The sequence below is a fragment of the Crassostrea angulata genome, chromosome 6 (assembly GCF_025612915.1).
Source record: "Crassostrea angulata isolate pt1a10 chromosome 6, ASM2561291v2, whole genome shotgun sequence".
In the NCBI taxonomy this organism is placed as follows: domain Eukaryota; kingdom Metazoa; phylum Mollusca; class Bivalvia; order Ostreida; family Ostreidae; genus Magallana; species Magallana angulata.
In genome coordinates, this window is record NC_069116.1 from 26,865,760 (window position 1) to 26,884,019 (window position 18,260).

General features: G+C 34.4%; 2 protein-coding genes across 6 annotated transcripts; one reads left to right on the plus strand and one right to left on the minus strand.

The window, feature by feature from the left end:
• The first annotated feature begins 24 nt into the window (after window positions 1-24).
• On the plus strand, window positions 25-10,409 carry LOC128190163 (alpha-protein kinase vwkA-like). 5 transcript variants are annotated; one of them, XM_052862088.1, is made up of 3 exons: window positions 25-226; window positions 6,823-6,884; window positions 8,452-10,409. In XM_052862088.1, exon 3 carries the CDS (start codon window positions 8,455-8,457, stop codon window positions 9,409-9,411), a length of 957 nt encoding a protein of 318 aa, XP_052718048.1. In that variant the 5' UTR covers window positions 25-226; window positions 6,823-6,884; window positions 8,452-8,454; the 3' UTR covers window positions 9,412-10,409. The 5 variants fall into 5 exon arrangements, with proteins under 5 accessions (XP_052718048.1, XP_052718051.1, XP_052718047.1 ...); XM_052862091.1 differs by lacking the exon at window positions 25-226 and adding an exon at window positions 2,404-2,446; XM_052862087.1 differs by lacking the exon at window positions 25-226 and adding an exon at window positions 3,574-3,740.
• Window positions 10,410-10,552: 143 nt separating this feature from the next.
• On the minus strand, window positions 10,553-15,250 carry LOC128190162 (tyrosinase-like protein 1). Its single transcript, XM_052862085.1, has 5 exons — window positions 15,166-15,250; window positions 14,250-14,688; window positions 13,023-13,150; window positions 12,590-12,785; window positions 10,553-12,447 (listed from the first exon to the last, which is right to left on the minus strand). The coding sequence occupies exons 2-5, from the start codon at window positions 14,682-14,684 to the stop codon at window positions 11,050-11,052; spliced, it is 2,157 nt and encodes a 718-aa protein (XP_052718045.1). The 5' UTR covers window positions 14,685-14,688; window positions 15,166-15,250; the 3' UTR covers window positions 10,553-11,049.
• Window positions 15,251-18,260: the final 3,010 nt, after the last annotated feature.

Genomic DNA, 18,260 nt, shown 5'->3' on the forward strand with positions numbered 1-18,260 from the left:
ATGTTTACATACGTCATGATCCATATGTTCTGCGCTCTACACCAGCAAGAAACCAGCTCTTGATTATTTGATTTTGAATATAAACATCAATATTGGAAGATTTGCGTCCATTTGATTTTACGGATCGTCGACTGAAGATAGGTCAAAGCGTTTCGGTCAAATTAACACGCGCAACAACTTCCTTTCAGGTGATTAGGTGCTACCTCGATTACATGCTGATAATTAAGTAAGTACACGTGTAAATCTATGTTATCTATCTATCATTTTCTACTGTACCTGCCAGACGAACAAGTATTAATGCAAAAGGGATATAAAAATCCCCAGAGATTAATTTTCCCCAGAATTTGGGGGATATACTCGTATCTGTGAAGTATGCAAATTGCCTAAATATTTAGTTTTAAATATAGTTTGACTAAGTTGGATTAGTTTTAGGCACATAATCTTGAGATTATCTTGCTTTCATTGACTTCGATTTTGTTTTTCACTCTCCTTCGTCTTAATGATATAGTCTTTAAAACGGCGTAAAGCATGTAGACCAATGAAAATTAATTCCTCTATAATAGTGGTGTCTACCGTTTAACAGTATTGATTCGTTTGTAGTCTAAACAATCGTGTTTTTTTTCATGGAGACTTAATAATGCCAATACTAAATATACATAGTCACCATTTTTATACCATATAAAAACTAGACGATAAGTTTAAGCGATGACTAGAACAGTTAAAAGTTGTTAAAAAGTGGGGTTTTTTTAAGTTTAAAAATTTTAATAGATAAAAATTTTATGATTTCTAATACGAATTTGAGTCTCTACATGTACATGTACATGTTATCGAGTTGATGATGTTGACATTTCTTCAATAAATTCTCATATTTTTTTTTAGAGTTATAGAATTTAATTAAAATTGATAGATAACGTGCTGTGGGTCTACCATGCATTTTTTTAAAAATAATTAAACACACCAGGTCTTATTTTTTGTACAATTTAAATCACAAGATTTAATATACATGTATTTGATGCCTTTAGATACGCGTTCGATTTTCTATATATCATCACAAAGATCAATACAAAGCTTTCAATGATTTAGTTTCGCGACTTTTTTCAATTTTCAAACTTAAATATTTAATCTAAATATGATATTAGTATTAATCTAAATTTACATATTAGGCATGTATTTCATACCCATTCCAAATTCAGTCTCACCGCTTAAGTCGCTTTAATAAAACTAATAAAACATTTGGCGATGCTATTTATTTCCAAATCAATTAAATCTTCTTTCACTGATCAGGTAAATTTATCCTCCTAACCTCTCTGCCGACTTTGAAAACATATCTGACGTCTCAAAAAAGCCATTAAGATCATTCAAATTCATTAAATTTTTAAAGCGCCAGATTTCTGTGTTAAAAAGCAATGCATTTTTTAGGTTACACATACAACATGTCCAGTTTTTTTTCTCCTCTGCATTTGGTTATTGGAACATGAATTGAATAAATTATCTTATTTCTAAATGGCTAAAAAAAAAAAATAAAGCTGTAACTGCACTATCTAAAAGTTGAATATATAACAAGTGCATGAAAATTGTTCAGTCTTCTGGTCATTCGAGAAATAAGACTCTTAAATTCCTTCAAGGACTTAAAATGAATATATTGATCAATTAAACATGCCATACCAGATATATATCATTCTCTCATTAGTTATAAATGATATAAAAAAAAATAATTGACACAACAGGAGATACAAAAAGATGTTATAAGCGACCTGTCGACCGTAAATAAATCTTCCATGTCCAGACCATAAAAAAAAATAACCAGACGACCGCTAGTGCCCTGTATTTCATTTTCTTCTTTAGAAAAGAAAACAAAAAGAAAGAAAGAGTAGGATTTTAGCTAAAAACCCCTATTCTTTTAAAACATCAATCTGATCTTGCGGTATTATTTTAACCGTTTACATATTCCTGTTAATGTAATCGGCTTTTTAAAAGCCCCAGAATCGCCACTTGACGAAAAATGAAAACTAGAATTGATATCTCTACACACCAGGTGTGTTTCTTTAATTTAGTACTAATCTTTATCGTTGACTACTCGATTTTGTAATTGTAGCCAAAAATTATGTTTTTAAAAGAAGAAAAACTTTTTTCGTCGTCAGATATTTTATGTACGTTTTCATTCCAAGTCCAAGAGTCGCTTAAAAGATACCATTTTCAAATCGGATCTTTCGAAATTCCCGAGTCACGATCAGTTTACATAAATATTTCAAAATGTAAACTTGTATCTATAAGGTAATTTTCTATTTGACACGAGCTGTTGTGTTCGTTATGTCTCTCAGAGAAATGACAATAGGCGCATAGAAATTACGTTTTGACCTTTCACATTACGTCATAATTCTTATAGTCCTGAGAACACATTCAATATCAATATATATTCAATCAGAGAATTGCAGAAGACATATACGTAAGTTATTATTTCAAAATTTATAAATATTGTGAAATATTGCGTAATGGTTTGACAAAAACAGATTAATTACTTCGTCATTATGGTGCTTATGACATCCATAATAATAATTATGCAAAAATGTTTCAATACGAGACGCAAAAATGTTTACAGATTAACATTGGGAAACGGTAGACGTGCAGATACATAAGAAATTTCAAGTAGAGATATTAAATTACATGTAGATCTAAACCCGCCTTTATGAAACTAGTTTGAATAAAACTCTTATATCGGGTGCATAATGTTATATCGTGTGTATAAATCTTTTGCTGAAATACGTCCGTCGATTTAGATTGACGTGAAGAATTTTCAAAATGACATGGCGTTGGATATAAATCTTTCAACTGTTAGTAACGGTGCTAGCTCTTCATCACTTATGTCTCACAGGCGAGGAATGGCCAAGTCCTGTGACATTCAAATGACTTCTGTCTTTGGAGGGGCCCCTTGTCCACTTTTTCAGCCACAATATTTACAATCTCTCCAAAACGTGATTTATTTGAAGTTTCCTAATTTCAGCAAAATTCCCACGCAAGATATATAAATTGAATAAAGTTTCGATTGATAACATGATTAAAAAGCAACCAAAGCAAATAATATGTTACTAATTACAAGTACTCCCCCCCAAAAAGACTTATTCTTTGGAACATGATTTCTCTAGAGATAGACTTCAAAGAATGACTTGCTGAATCTTGATCAATTTGCGAACAATTACATAAAATCTTTTGTTAAATTGTCATTGTGACAAATTTTTGAACCCAATTTAAACACTTTAGTGCAGAACGTCGGGGTCGGGTCGACACCTTAATATTCCTACTGACACATATAGATAACGCAATTAAAGACCCATTAACTCAGCAATCGGATCAGTTGTAAAAGAGAGACCTTGGCTACTGTTATAATGGTATACGTCATAATTATCAAGCTAGATATGTATAAGCGTATCAAACCGGGGTATCTCGTATGGATTTCAAAGCTGAATTAAATTCATCGATTCTTTACTTAGATTCAATTTAAAGAATACACGTGAGATAGTTGAAGGAGATAAGGTGCATATATTTTTGTATTCTGAGACAATTTCAATGTGTGCAGAAGAAATAATTAACTAAGACACATAGCTAGAACTTCTAAAACCGACACCACTAGACAATGACGTCATCAGTCTAAAGACAAGCACCCGTTAATGTTATAGAAATAATTGTCGGACCGTCAGTACAAATGTAGACCCTAGATTCAGCACACGAAATCTCTTTTAACGGTAAGTTTGTACACTTTCTAATCTCTGCAATTCTCTAATAGTTTGCGAGAAAAGTGATTTTACAATTAAGTGTCTTTTTGGCAATTCATTAGCTTTCCGTCTAATACCGAAATGTTGCGTTACTATAATGCCAGCCGCCGCAGTGGGTTTAGAAAGTACTCTCTCACCTTAATGGCAATAATTACCATAGGAGCCCTTTCGCTTTTAGAAATCGATGCCAGCGTTTATATGTGTTAAGACATTAAAACAGATGCCTAAATTCTTCATGCTTCGAGCCTACGCATAAGTACATGTAGGTTTTAAATTTTCAAAAAGGCAAACAGTTCAATCTCCATTTGAGTTTTTCTCTATCCCCGCTTTTTCTTTGAAGTGAAATGAATTTTTGCTTTTATGCTTGCCCCCCCCCCCTCTCTCTCTCTCTCTCGCTATGTATATAAAAGCAGAGGTTATACAAATAAATAACTGTCCACGTAACTTAAGATAAAATTTAGTTCACTAGGATCTCTTAATATCTTTCAAGCATAAAAATGTTTCATGGTAAGCTGTATACTAGTATCAAAAAACATTGATGTGAAATTAATATTTTATACAACTTCGAATCAGTATTCGCCAAAATCTACACAGCAATGTCTAGTATAGAAAGGACTGTTGTTGGATGTTGTTTAAAATTCTCTAGCTACATGTACGTTATTCAGTCTGCCATTTTATTCTCCTTGTATCGAGTTTTATCGTTACTGAGATTCAAGCTTATTGAAAACACAATATCCAAACATGCTGAATTTTGAAAGCAACAGGTACATATTGTGCACAGCAGTTTGAAAATTGATAATAGCTCTATTCAGATTTCAACTCTTGAATTTTTATTAAAAGAATATATTCAATCAACTAAATTCTTGTTATCGTTTTATGAATTAATAAAAAATTGGTATAAGGTAAATTGGAAAAGTTCATGTAGATGTATGTTACAAAGAATATTGTGAACCTTGGAAAACTTCATTGAACCAAATGTTGAATTTTCGCACACTTGAGGTTCTGTGAACAAGGGGGGAACCAAATCAGTTATTTACCATCAGTAAAGTAAATAGTAGAGGGACTGTGGCATCGGATATGTTATTCCCTTATTTTCTCATTATCAGGAGCTCTTAAGTAAACGTGAATTTAAAATTTCGCAGCGAATGAATACGGGCCTGAACTTCCGAAATGCTTTATCCAAACAAAATATTAAATTCCATCTTGACATGATCGGGTACTAAACGGAAACAATAGTTTAGAGGTCTTTATGTTTATCATGTGTTGACATCAAAGTCTGCTTTGCCCTCTCTTAAATGTACTTATTTAATGTTTCCAAAGAGCGAGAAAGAAAGGGCGAAAAGGAAAAAATAACCATGAGCTTTCAAATTTATTTCGTCGCTCGGTGCTTGAAGAAGATCACGGCTAAGTCTTCCATTTCGAGGCTCTGAACTCCATTGAAATTAACACTTTGTTCTGCTATCCCCGAGGAAATACACAACTTTAGACGTTTGGACTACATATGCATATTTTATGCTATGATAATCATATTAACAGGAACCAAGGTCCATTGCAAACTCTGCAAGCAATAAGGTAAAGGGTTTTCGCAATTACACAATATATAATCGTATAAAGGCATTCGCAGATGTATAAATTATTTATAGATCTACAATCGTCAGAATTCGATTACCCCTTTTAAGGAAAAATTAAATAAGTTATGTGGGCGAATATCTTTTGGTTTAAAAAAGTACATATAGTTAATAACTAATCGATCGGTATTTTGATTACCTTTTTCCGACTTAGTACAAAGCAAATCGATAACCGTGATTGGTCATAAATTCTCCACGGTGATTTATTGGACATTCTTAAAGAATGGTACTACATCTCAGTTTATGACATCACTTTGTCATTTCAATCTCCAGTGCAGTCTCAAAAATAAACCCTAAGAGATCCCGAAAGAGCATTCGATGCCAGTTTGTCAGATAACGATGCAGTTCGTAAATTTTTCCAAAGTCGCCAATGTCTACAGATTGGAGGTGCCGTGTTTCATTATTCATAAATCAGAATGCCTTTGTCTCTGTGTAAAGGGGCTGAATAAAGAACAGACCACGTGGTTTAAAACGCACTTAACTGCATATAAAACTTCGCAATTTCTTTTTTTTTTTAAATCTGCGAGGCTAAGGATTATATTAGGATGTAAGTAAAAATCAGTAAAAACGTATTTTTTATTTCTGGACGTTCATGCATACATAAATAAGACTTTTTTGTTTACGAAATATTTCATTCACACCCGTTTTAAACGATACTTTAAAGTGATATTTTTACAAAATTATGCCAAAAAAAAAATTAAAGATCATATATGATAAATGCTTTCGCAAAATTTTAAATTTGTTTTTGTGAATTAGAAAAAAATAATTCAAAAGGAGATCTAGATATTTTGAGATCTTTATCACTTCCAGACGAAAACGCTTATTATTCGTAATGTACTATATGCTTGATTTAAGAGAAAATATCTGAGATATGCGCTTATTTTGCTCTCTACATGTCCGACTGTTTGCCCCGTCTCCTATTTCCTCATAAATTTGGAGTCTATGCGACTTAAATTCAGATTCTTCAGCATCCAGTAACGGAACAATTTCCTTTCCATCTGAATTTCAAATGAAGGGATAAAATCGGAAATGATAGGATAATTAGCCAATCTCTGCTACTCTCGCGCGTGAGTTGCGGTCCATTCCAATACTTAATTCCATTCTTGTCAGCCTCCCTTAGTTTCAAAGAAGCTATTCTAATGAAAAATTGCCCCGGAGATTTCTCAATTTATTAACTTTCAAAAAAAGCCGAATTCTATTTTCAGTTGACCGTCCCCTGCAATTAGTACGCGCCAAAATCTGGCAGAAACCGAAAACTGGCCAATCGCAAGAGACCCTGATTTATTAAAGCCATTAGTCACACTTGCGCGACTTCGCAATTCATCACAACATGTAGCATTAGAGCGCGTCAACCGATGATTGGATAAATGGAAACACAATTTCGGATCCATCAGCTAAGTAATGTCTTAATTTCTCATCCACAGATTCAGCGGCCAGGCACGCCTGAATTATGTAAAGAGGTTGTCTCAGCGGCAACACGCGAACGGTAAGTACCATGTCACTTCTTTTTCACGTGCATAAGAATGCAAAACTTGATCCTTGTTTTTAACAGTTAAATATTAGTAAATAAATAAATACCAAGCTGTTCAGCATTCAGGGAATTTGCTTGTGTAAAACAACAATACTTGATCTGTTGTTTTAAAAAAGATTTAACTGAAAACTTGTTGCAGTTTGGATTCATCAATTGTATATACAAACTGAGGTTTTGATGCAGTCCTTTTTTACAATAAAAATAAAATTCAACGTTGAGTAAGTGATCATATCAAATATTGCAGAGGGAGTAAGTTCAAAACTGATTGTAAAATACCAACTTTCATTTTTTGTCACATTCAGCAAATGTTTAAAACAATACAGTTTTTCATTATATAAGTTCAACCATTGTTTGTGGTATTTTGACACTAAGTAATATTTAACTTTCAAAAAAATTACTTCAAAGAGCAATACCGGTATTAGAAGTTACAATACGTAAAATAAGGGTCAACGAATGAATAGAAACCCCAGGAGACAAGATTATTCTTTTGCTGTGAACTTTGTGTGTTAAATATAGTGCATGTTTGCACAATATCTCAGATCAATGCGTGATTGTTCTAGATACTATTAAAAAAAAAGACAATAGCGTGTCGTTTTACATGCACTTTGTAAGCTGAAATAGGAGTTTTTTTCTCACATTTGAATTTTTAGCCATAATATCTATCTTAATATGATATTAGATCTGATCTCTCAATGTTTGTTATACTATGTAAGGTTACAGCTGTAGTATTGTATTTTGCCCGTAGAGATGGGTCTTGTTCTCACATTGGAGAAGACTAGGTCCGCGTATAGCGTGATTACTACACTTTTCAATTAAGTCTGTAATTTTAAAGAACCAAGGAAGTTTCCCTTTCTCTTTTCCCCGTTCACTGCACGAAAACCCCGGAGCAATGGACAAAGCTATATTAGAAGACAACTCAAGGTCTTCTTAAATGACGCATTTCCCATAAAAAACCAAGTCTAAGGAATCAATGGTTATTATTTCTTATATGGAACTATTCGGGAAAAGGACTTAATTCCATTCTCCTTTTCTCTTTTTCTGAGTGTTTTGTGGATTTAGATTTCGTATAGCAAATTTTGATTTTCTTTTACCCAATTGATCAATGAATGTTTTTCTAAGTAAACAATCAGATGAAATATTCTATAATGAAACTTTCTCGTTTATAGTATAGCAATTATTTTATAAAACTCAGGCACCGATTATCTCAAGTGCGAGTATTATGATGAAACTTTTGAGACCAAGTAATAATATGTGAAACGTCAAGCAAACAAATACATAATTTTTCATTGTAGGTTTTCAATTCTTTGATTCCAAGTATAATTTTTGTTGAATAAAAATGTTTTTTTTTAAATAATACAAAGTTACTGGGCAAGGCAGTTGGTAAAATGGCATAATGATATTCATAATTGATACCCAGCGCCTGCAAAGCATTCACGTGTATTTCTTAATTAAAAAGAAACATGTTACATGGACAGTGTGTTACTTTCATTGATTGTGGTTTTTCTTCTTTAAACATTGACAGAAAATGGGCCAGCAGATTAGCGTGGAAACCCTTTGTGGACAAGATGAGGATTTTGGAGGGCGATACTGGTGCAGTTTTGAACCATACCCATATCGGGTTGGTCCTCGGAAGCTTTCATATATGGGCATTCTTAACGGTGAGGGACCACGGAGAGGGGACAGGTGCCTAGTGAAGGCATTCCGACAGGGCTGTGCCATGAAGGAGGATTGGAACCACGAAGTTGAACGAGCCAAAATGGCCAAATCTTTAGCGGTGGAGTTCAACAAAGAGATGGCCGAAATTGGTCAGCGAGTGAATCTGTTGTTCCATACGCCGATGCTGGTTGAAATCGACGAAGTGTCCTCTTATATGTGCATTGCGTTGCTGCTGGGAAAGCCAAGGAAGAAAATCCGGGAGCTCGAGTACGTGTCAGTTGAACCATACCTTCAAGGCAAATTCCAAAACTTTAATAGTTCTAAGACAAAAATGTTCGATTCCATGGTCATGAATGCGTTTTCTCACTACACATGGTGCTGCACGCAAGGCGAGTGCGTAGTAACTGGAATGAAAGGCGTGAAGCGGTTTGAGGACTATCATCTGACCACCCCAGTCATTCACTCACGTGAAGGCGCATACGGCCGCACGGACCTGGGACAAATGGGGATCGACAATTTCTTCGCCAACCACCAGTGTAATAACTTTTGCCGGGATCTTCCCAGGCTGGACGAACTTGGCTGCTTTCCGAAAGACTGCGATCTGGATCTTGTTGCTTTCCAGCTGGAGAGCGCAGGTGGTATTTTTACCAAAAAGATGAAATCGAACATTCCTGTTATTCCTAGAATTGGCTCCACCGTGCATTGCAATAAACCTAGTCACTGTGTTTGCGAGTTCTTCCGCCTACCTTGCCCGCACAGAATTGAACACACGTCAGGTCTAATCTACGCCATTAACCGCTCGTTTGTACAAGAAAAAATAAGATGAATTTTGGAAAAAAAAATCTTGCACGTACCATTTGAAAAAATAATACAATTTTACATTGATTATTACGCATATCATATACTATAGCATTATACGGATACCTTAAGGTGCTGTAACAGATTAATCTTTGGAATCTTTCCAATGCCAGTTACTTAAAAATGTATACAAAACTCATTATATACCGCTATATTATTACTACTTATAATCATGGATTATTCCGCTTTTGCTTTGCTGAGTGTGCGCAAAGCCATTTTTGCACAATGTCGCTGATTATTATGATTTTTAAAATAGTCGATTCTTGATTTTAACCAATGTTGGGTCGTTTTTCAATGCATTATCCTAGTTTTAGAAATTCCGTCCTTTTTTGAGTGATGATTGTTTTGTTGTTGTCGTTTTTGATTTTTTTTCCGTCGTTTTTTTTTTAAATTGCGCATACTCGTAGTGACCAGTAGCTGTTTTTGAACACGGGGAAATAAAATGGTATGGTTGATTTGCTCTAAAGTTTTTTTTTTATTATACTTTTAACTTGATTGAAATCCACATACAGAAATGGCATCGGTTATATGTGATATTAATTTACTAGTAACTAGAAAGCTGGTCTTTCAGAAAATAATGTGATGTTATTTTGGGTGTTTTTTTTTCAACGTGATATTATTTGATGTGGTTTATCTATACGCCGACATCTTTGTTTTGCGTTGCGCTCCACGCAAAAGAATTTCAGGATATTATTCAATGTTGTTTATTGAATTGGATTGTTATATACATGTACTTTGTTTTGATAACGAAGATAACAATTGTTTTATACCTGCATAAAATGTGTGCTTTAATTGGTTAATTAAAACTGTTATTTAATGAACTGATAAATAGATACAAATGGACATCATAAATGACTTGTCACAAGAAGTTATAGCCAGTGGTTAGATATACATCAGTTCATACAATGTATCTCTGTAATATTGATACAAATATTGTGAAAAAAAAATACAGACAATTCCATTTACTCTGTTCTTGATAATATATATAGTCTGCATAAGACTGCAAATGTTTAAAAAAAAAATCACAGTGTGTGGTAGGCAGACATGTAAATCAAAGTAGAAAACTTCAATTTACGAATTATAGTAAAAAGTAAATATTAGCGGAGTCATGGTTTATTTTTCAATCTTATTACTCATGAGTAAAATCATGCTAAGCGTTATCGAGCCAGTGAGCCATCGTTTCAAAAACGGAAAAATTGCGAATTGATACCGATTGTGTATATATAATCAATAATCTTTAGTACTCGCTTCTATTATATACACAAAATGACTGAATCAAAAAGCTGAATACTGAATGGAACAACAACAAAACCACGTGATGATTCCAATATATTTTTAAAAAGTGTTTATAAATACATTGATTTGACTTGTTGCTGTTTAAATCAATTATGACATCTAGCAATTTGTTTAAGATATGAAATATAAATATAAGATTGTTGACAGATATAACTGTCCTTAAACAATAGCCACAGTCTGTCATGTACAAATTAATTCGTGAAAGTTTAAAGATTTTTTCAAAGAAGATTATGCAGTCCATGTATAAGAATAAAATTCTCTAAAAAAGGCCTTACAGCAAAGCACCATATATTTACTCAAAATATGATGACTAGTATTCCCATGGCCAGAATTTTGAATTGTCACAAACAAATGTGATAGGAGGCGTAGTGTCCCTGCCAAAAGATTCAATCAAATTATCAGCTTGGACACCACCAAAAATTGCGTCTCGGTAGGAAAGATGGAACATTTTTGGTAAAGCAGATGACACCTTAAAAACTGCAGAACATGGCTTATAAGTTTGCTTGCCTTGGCTCGATGCCAAGCAAAGGGGTCGACATGGACGCCCGCAGGAGTCGTAGGCAGTAAATAAAGTCTCTGCCTCGCCGTAATCCGGATTCTTCACTCCAATGGCTGTTGTTGTAATTGAAATAGGTTGTCTCTCGTCAACAATTGCAAACTCATTGTAGACTCCTACGTAGTCCAATCCATTTGAAGAGATAAATACCTTAGATGCTCCAGAATTTGGGCCATGACAGGATTCTTTTGAGATTTCTCTCGGACTGTTTGCATGGATAGTAGGGTCTTTGCCGTCTACAATGCTTGATCTGTTGTAGAATACACGAACTGAAACATACACCCATCGTTTAGGATCGGCCACTCCGTCAATGATAAACGTGTTGGTCAGGGATCGCTGAAGTGACGAGACCTGTTGCGCGCTGCCATCTTGATGTACAGACGTCTTGTTTTGTGGCAAGTCGGTTGCTGCTCTACGTTTTCGTCCTTGTCCGCCAGCTCTGGCTTGCATTCCGGCCATTAATACCTGAGGTGCAGCAGGAGCACTGCCAATAGTATCCGGACGATTTCGGCTATCAGTTAATGGAGCTGGTCGGAAACTTGGACCTCCTTGGATAGGACCACGTGCCTGTGCACTAGCACGTGACACAGACGGAACATTCTGACTGGCGGGAGCTTGGCCTGGCTGACTGCTTTGTCCGAAGCCCTGTGCACCTCCAGGCGCCATTGCTGTCATACGGGGACGAGATACACAGACAAATCTTCTTTGGTCACAAAATAGGAACGGACTGCCATTGCATCTATTCATACAGTTTGGAAGAGGCTCATACATTACCATGCCTGCAATAAGATTGGACAGACCCTCAATATTTCGCAGAGGGTTGGTGTATGGTCTGAAATCTATAAAGTCATTGGCAGCGTGCCCTGGTGGAGTTTGTAACGGATAGTCCACCTCTGGATTGATTTGAAAACGAATTTGTTGTTGTCTGAATAGTTCATAAACGTGATCAATAAAGGCGTGGTGGTTAAAGAATATGGGATCGTAAGCGGCCGTATTGGTGAGTGCCAAATGCCCCCCTACCCACGTGTGTGGACCATTGTGATGGCCCTCCAGACTGAAGATGTATTCTGCGCCCTGTTTAGGCTCAACTATTTCTGAATATCTTCGGCGACTCAGTACAGCTTGGAGTCCCTCTTTAGTGAATAGGGGACTCTGACCTAAAAAGGAAATATTACAGTTTACTCAGAAAAATCAGTTATGTACGTTAATGTCTGTTTCATGTTGGTTGATGTCCTTATTGGACATTCATGGACGGGATTTTGTATCGATAAAAAATGTATTTATTAAAATGAACCTGACCTGTTCCAATATTTCGCACGAGAGGTTCCCCGAGTATCGTTCTGATGCTCTGGTATGGCCCAGTCATGACATCACCATCGCCATTTCCGAAGAACTGTTCGCTCCACAGAATAGACATGGTGGGGTCCATCATATCGTGGTCTACCGTGGAGTCCCAGTAAGGTATAGGCGACCCACATGCAGTCTCCAACCTGACATTAAGTCATAGTTAAGTTAAATCATGTCGAAACTTTTAGAAATAGTAAAATACCAGATCGCATTCAGTTTATACCAACAAGAGATGAAACGTTTACATTGCCTCCTATAACTTCTTTTAAAAATTTGGTTTCAAACAATCTTTGAAAATGCTAATTTAATAAATGTCGAGAGAGAGAGAGAGAGAGAGAGAGAGAGAGAGAGAGAGAGAGAGAAAGATTAAATGAACGTACAGGATGAGATAAATTCTGTGCCAAGGGATAAACGCTGGTCCTCCGTGGGCGTATGCTAATACCTCCCCCGAGTGTAGGACGGCCAAGGTCTGGTAGGTGTTACGACCCGCTTGGGGTGGCTCCACAGACTATAACAAATATCCTTTATTCAGTTTGTCAATTACTGTACATGTATTTGAAATATTGTATGGTGGAATTCTTCCAAATGTGTCGGGCAGGTATAAAGCACATGTACTAGTTGGGGTTACTCAAAGAAAAAAAAGCCCCGAAACGTGACACAGAAACGTTTCTCTGAATAGCATACTTCGGTCAGTGACAACGGGGAAACAACCTGTAAAACCGTGTACCAACAAACGTTTGTTTTCTTTCTTTTCGCGCAGACATATATAAAACACAATTTCATCAATAATTGTAATAAATTAACCGTTATGTCAAGTTATTAAGGCGGGAATGATAATTTACATGCGAATTGTCATTTGGACAAATTAATGATCATTTTAGGCCCGACATGGTCCAAACGACATCTAGCCCACGTGTAAACAGCATAATTATCAATCAAAGATATACTGCTAATAACTGTTCTTTGTAAAAAGCAAGTAAAGATTAATGAGATCGCTTTATTTTAACAGATGTAATTTATTTCAAGGGCCAATAACATTTTAAATAGCAAGATAAAAAACGGAGGGTCTTTTACATGGGGAAAGTTGTTTATAATATCATATCTTATATCGTTAGATCTATTGCACTTTTAAGTTTACTTAGAATTTAACCTAAGTAGAACATGCGCGGATCCAGAAAATTTTTACAGGGCGGGGGCGTCAAAGGTTATTTGAGTTTGCCCGGGGGGGGGGGGGGGGGGCAGGGTTCCGAACCCCCTGACCCCCTCCCTTCTCTAGATTTGTGCATGTAGAATTTGGGATGATTTCAGCTTATTATCAGTCATAAAATCATTTAAAAATAAGAACTTATTCAAATCGGCTCCTTAATTGTAGAAAAAAAAATTGATGTATGGTCATGCTTTTTTGGAAAGAATAAATGAATAAATAAAATTGAAGAAAAAACCCCTCCGAAACAAAATATCGTTGCTTGTATAAGGGCAGTGAAATCTTTTTGACACAATGATTATAAGGGGTTATAAATAAATTTATGGGATTTATATTTCTGACGTTAGATAGATCGAGGTTAATAAACCAATATCCTCTTAAAATCACCCGGAGCAAAAATCACCTCTCTCTGTAGCCGAAGAATACAGTTAGCGTAACGCTGATAGGCCCCGCCAGGACTCCTAACTTCCTGTCTGTATCTTCCGGGAAACATCGCCTGTCGCTTATGTCGCTTGGACTTTTTGTTGTAATTAGCGATGTGCCGAGCCTCATTGAAAACTTGTCTGAACAGCCCATTGATGTAGTTGACTCCCTCCTGAGTTATGTTTGGAGCGGACCATATATTTCCTTTGGCCAGTTGTTTATACTGGTAGTGTCGGTAACAAGAAGTCTGTATACGGCTGGCGACCTGGTCTGATGGTGTCAAGTTGAACGATCGGAACTCGTAACATTCTCGTAAAGCGTCTGGAAATGGCGCTGGCTCTAGCAGAGCAGACGACAACTCCAAGAGTCCGAAGATCAAGCAAGCGATAACCAGGGTTTCTCTCCAGAAACCCATTATTCTTTGGAAAAAATTAATGGATTTGTGATGTTTATGAAAACATATACATTTAGAATAAATAATTATTTACGAAAGTTCCATCATTGTTTTTAAAAATTGAGAACCGGTTTTCCGTTTTCTAAATAGCAGATAATTAGAAAGATTGAAATTGTGACATTAAAAGCAATACCGGGTATTACATTAAAAAATTCTAAACCAGTTATTCGGTGTAATGTTTCATTTATTATATGTTTTAAAGCTGATTCCATAAAATATTTGAAAATTCAGTAAGATATAAATACAGTAACATTTTGTATACTTGTGCTGGTTTTTATAAATAAAGTGTTTTCCAATATTCAACCAATATTCCTAATTTTATTTCAATTAAGAATCTTTTTGGTGATGAAAATAAACCCCAATCTATTTAAAATATTGAACATTACAACAATAACATGAATTAAAGCAACCTTCTGCGAAATAATTTGTATTCATGGCCTACCTGATTTGGAATCTTCAGATGTCCTAATTGGCTAATGAAGTCCATGCACGGGCGTTTATATATACCTGGTCTCGGAAATGATTTTGGGGGATTTCCAAATAAAAAAAAATATACGAAGGTCATTGTCTGTAAAATTTAGATGATTTTTTTATAATCACAATGTGATAGCAGTAATCGATCAAGGTGCTTGTTATGGTAGAAATAAGAAGGGACGCTTGTTTGTTTAGTGTTCCGAAGTGATTATTGACCCCGCTAAATTGTAATAAATTCACACTTATAAATATTTTTTCTATTCTGTTCGCTGTTTAGGATCTATAGCCCATATGCTGATGTTTATAAAAGTTACGTGTATAGCCATATTTTGATAGTATGACGTCAAAACACAGCATTTCCAACTTGCTTAATCATTTAAACTTTGTACATGTATAATGTTTATTGAATTTTGTATATAAAAGTTATATACTGCTGTGATGCAATCGAGAAATACATATAATATTTTCAGGTGCTGAACCAAAGAGTTTTCTCAAAGTTAACATAGATTTTCATATAGATAGTTGATCTGAAATCGAGTTTGGAATGACTGTGAAATTCAACTGGACAAACACATACCAAATACAATGTATGTTGTTAAAGTATAACACTTTTCAACATGGATTATATGAATGACTTTCGTCAAATACCAATTTTGCAGTTACTTCACATTTTATTTTATTTTCTTTTTTTCTTTTTTCTTTTTTGATAAGGAGCTTATCCAAAGTTCTCCTCTGGGACCCTTTTACGCTGTCTTTTCACTCACGTGTTTCAAAACTAAAAATTAAACTTTTCCCCGATTAACCGAATACCCTTACAAAATTCTGTAAACATTAAATTTTGTTTATTTGATATATAGAAATGAGATGCAATAAATTGCTAAGGGTTACTGTTGCCGTGGTAACAGAGACCAAAGATAGAAAAATGGCAAATCTAAGTAAATTCAAAGCAATATAGAAATTAATTGCAGCTTATCTAAGTGATGAAATATAAAATATTTAATTGACTATATGACCAATTTTAAATTATAGAAATACATTGGTGGGCAAATTTTAATCCTAAGAATATTACTATGGAAACCATAGTTATTTTGAAAAACTATTTTTTTTTCATATTTTTATAATATCATAGAAGTTATCATTGAACCAAACTCATAGATTTACAGCTGTATTTAAAATTTACATGCTATATAAAAATTTGACACTTGTTTCTATGGTACATGTAACAAGGCTAAAAATATTTAAAAAGTGAAGAAAAACATAATAATTCTGTCAAGCAAAAATGCTTGTTTTAAACTCAGTTTAGAACCATTTTTTGTTTCTATTCGTGAGAAACATGCCAAAGTTTTAAGTAATATATATTTAAGCATTATTCAGCATCTTAAAACTGCCGTTGCTAAGGAAATATATGGACTTAAGAAAATCATACAGAAATTCCTAATTGTTCAAAATGTCATTGCAACGGCCATTCCTTTCGCTTAAATGCGATTTCAACTGATAATAAAGTTGAGGACATGTTTAGTAATTTTGATCAATTTATTTTAAAGTACCAATTATGAGTAAAAAGTCTTCAACAGAACCTCAAAATTTGCAGATTTTTTTTTATTTTTAATTGTTGTATCCATAGCAACGAATTTCAATTTTCAGCTTATAATCTTTGTTGCCAAAGTGAAACAATATTTTATATTTCTTATTAAATATTATTTATGTTAGAATAAAATTTAAAAAAAAAATGTAATTTTTGAAGTGCTGTTTAATTTCCATGGTAACATTATTAAACTATTCATTTTTCCATGAAAAAAATTAAAAAATATAATTTGAAAATTCACAATATTTAGTATGCAATTATTTCTTTTTGTATATCTGAACCTACTGCAATCTCTTACAATTTTTGTTCAAAAGAGCCTGAAATGGCCATTTTTCAACCTTTTCCTTCTATTACCATGGCAACCAGTCTCCATGGCAACCATTTGATGTTGTCTTGCATCTTTATTTACCAAAGGATATCAAAATATGAAATATGAAGAAAATCAGTGACTATGCGCGGCCGCAGAATTTCGATATATACAAAGAAATTGCTCTTTAATATCTTTATTCTAAAGCTATTGCAAGTTTAATAATATTTTTGTTGCATAGTTTTGCCCCTTGTGTGCAAGTGTTTTTTTCAATCGAATATGTATGCCGACATGCATGATAATTATGCCAACCTGCAACGTAACTACGTCCCTACGTGTGACTCCCAACTTGCTACATGCTACTTATTTGTGTTGACCTGTGAGATGAATATGTTCACATTATACTTATTTATGTAGACATGCAACTGATTTATGTTGGCATCCAACTTATTTATGTTAAATACTTGCTTTAATGAATCTGCACCATTTCTCTTGCAGGCTAACAAGGAAATATATTTAAGATACCCTATGCAAAAAAGGCATACACACACAAATGGATTGTCTTAAATTACTGGATGTATAATTACGTTAAATATAAATTCAAGGCCTTGGTCAAATAATTTCTCATTTGATCTGTTGTCAGCGATTAATCACAACTGTACTTAAAATAAGACTAGTTTGAAGCAAGCCTTATAATCAACCACAGGTGAAAAACCATTTGTTCGCCAAAAAATATCATGAAATGAAATCTGATTTGATTGACAATGATGTTTATAGTTGGCCTAATGATGGTAATGTTTTAATGAGGAATGTCTGATAAACCACAGGCACATCGGCAGAATTTAAAAGAGTCAGTATGTTACGTTTGCGTCTTTCATATTTGTATCTTGGACAATCCAGTTCTAAAACACCTTCAATTTCCAAAATGAATACATGATGACAATACTGATGCGCAATAAATATTATTAAAAGAACATGCATTGAATTTGTACCAGTTCCTAAACGTAAACAAAGAAATACATTTTATAATTTTTCCATTTAAAAAAAACAAATGACGTTTGCATTTTTGACTATTGTTTACGCACTACAAGCATTTATTACTCTGACACTTGCTATTGTATTCTGTATACCAAAGGGGAGCCTTTCTAGAAGCCAAAAAGAGAAAAAACTT

What these genes read in the sequence shown, in the direction of transcription:
- LOC128190162 (XM_052862085.1), bottom strand. Translation starts at nt 14,684, where the DNA reads ATGGGTTTCTGGAGAGAAACCCTGGTTATCGCTTGCTTGATCTTCGGA. An exon ending in CACAGAATTTATCTCATCCT is followed by an intron (nt 12,786 to 13,022) that starts GTACGTTCATTT and finishes ACTTAATGTCAG; the next exon opens with GTTGGAGACTGCATGTGGGT. An exon ending in GAAATATTGGAACAGGTCAG is followed by an intron (nt 12,448 to 12,589) that starts GTTCATTTTAAT and finishes TTTTTAGGTCAG; the next exon opens with AGTCCCCTATTCACTAAAGA.
- LOC128190163 (XM_052862088.1), top strand. Translation starts at nt 8,455, where the DNA reads ATGGGCCAGCAGATTAGCGTGGAAACCCTTTGTGGACAAGATGAGGAT.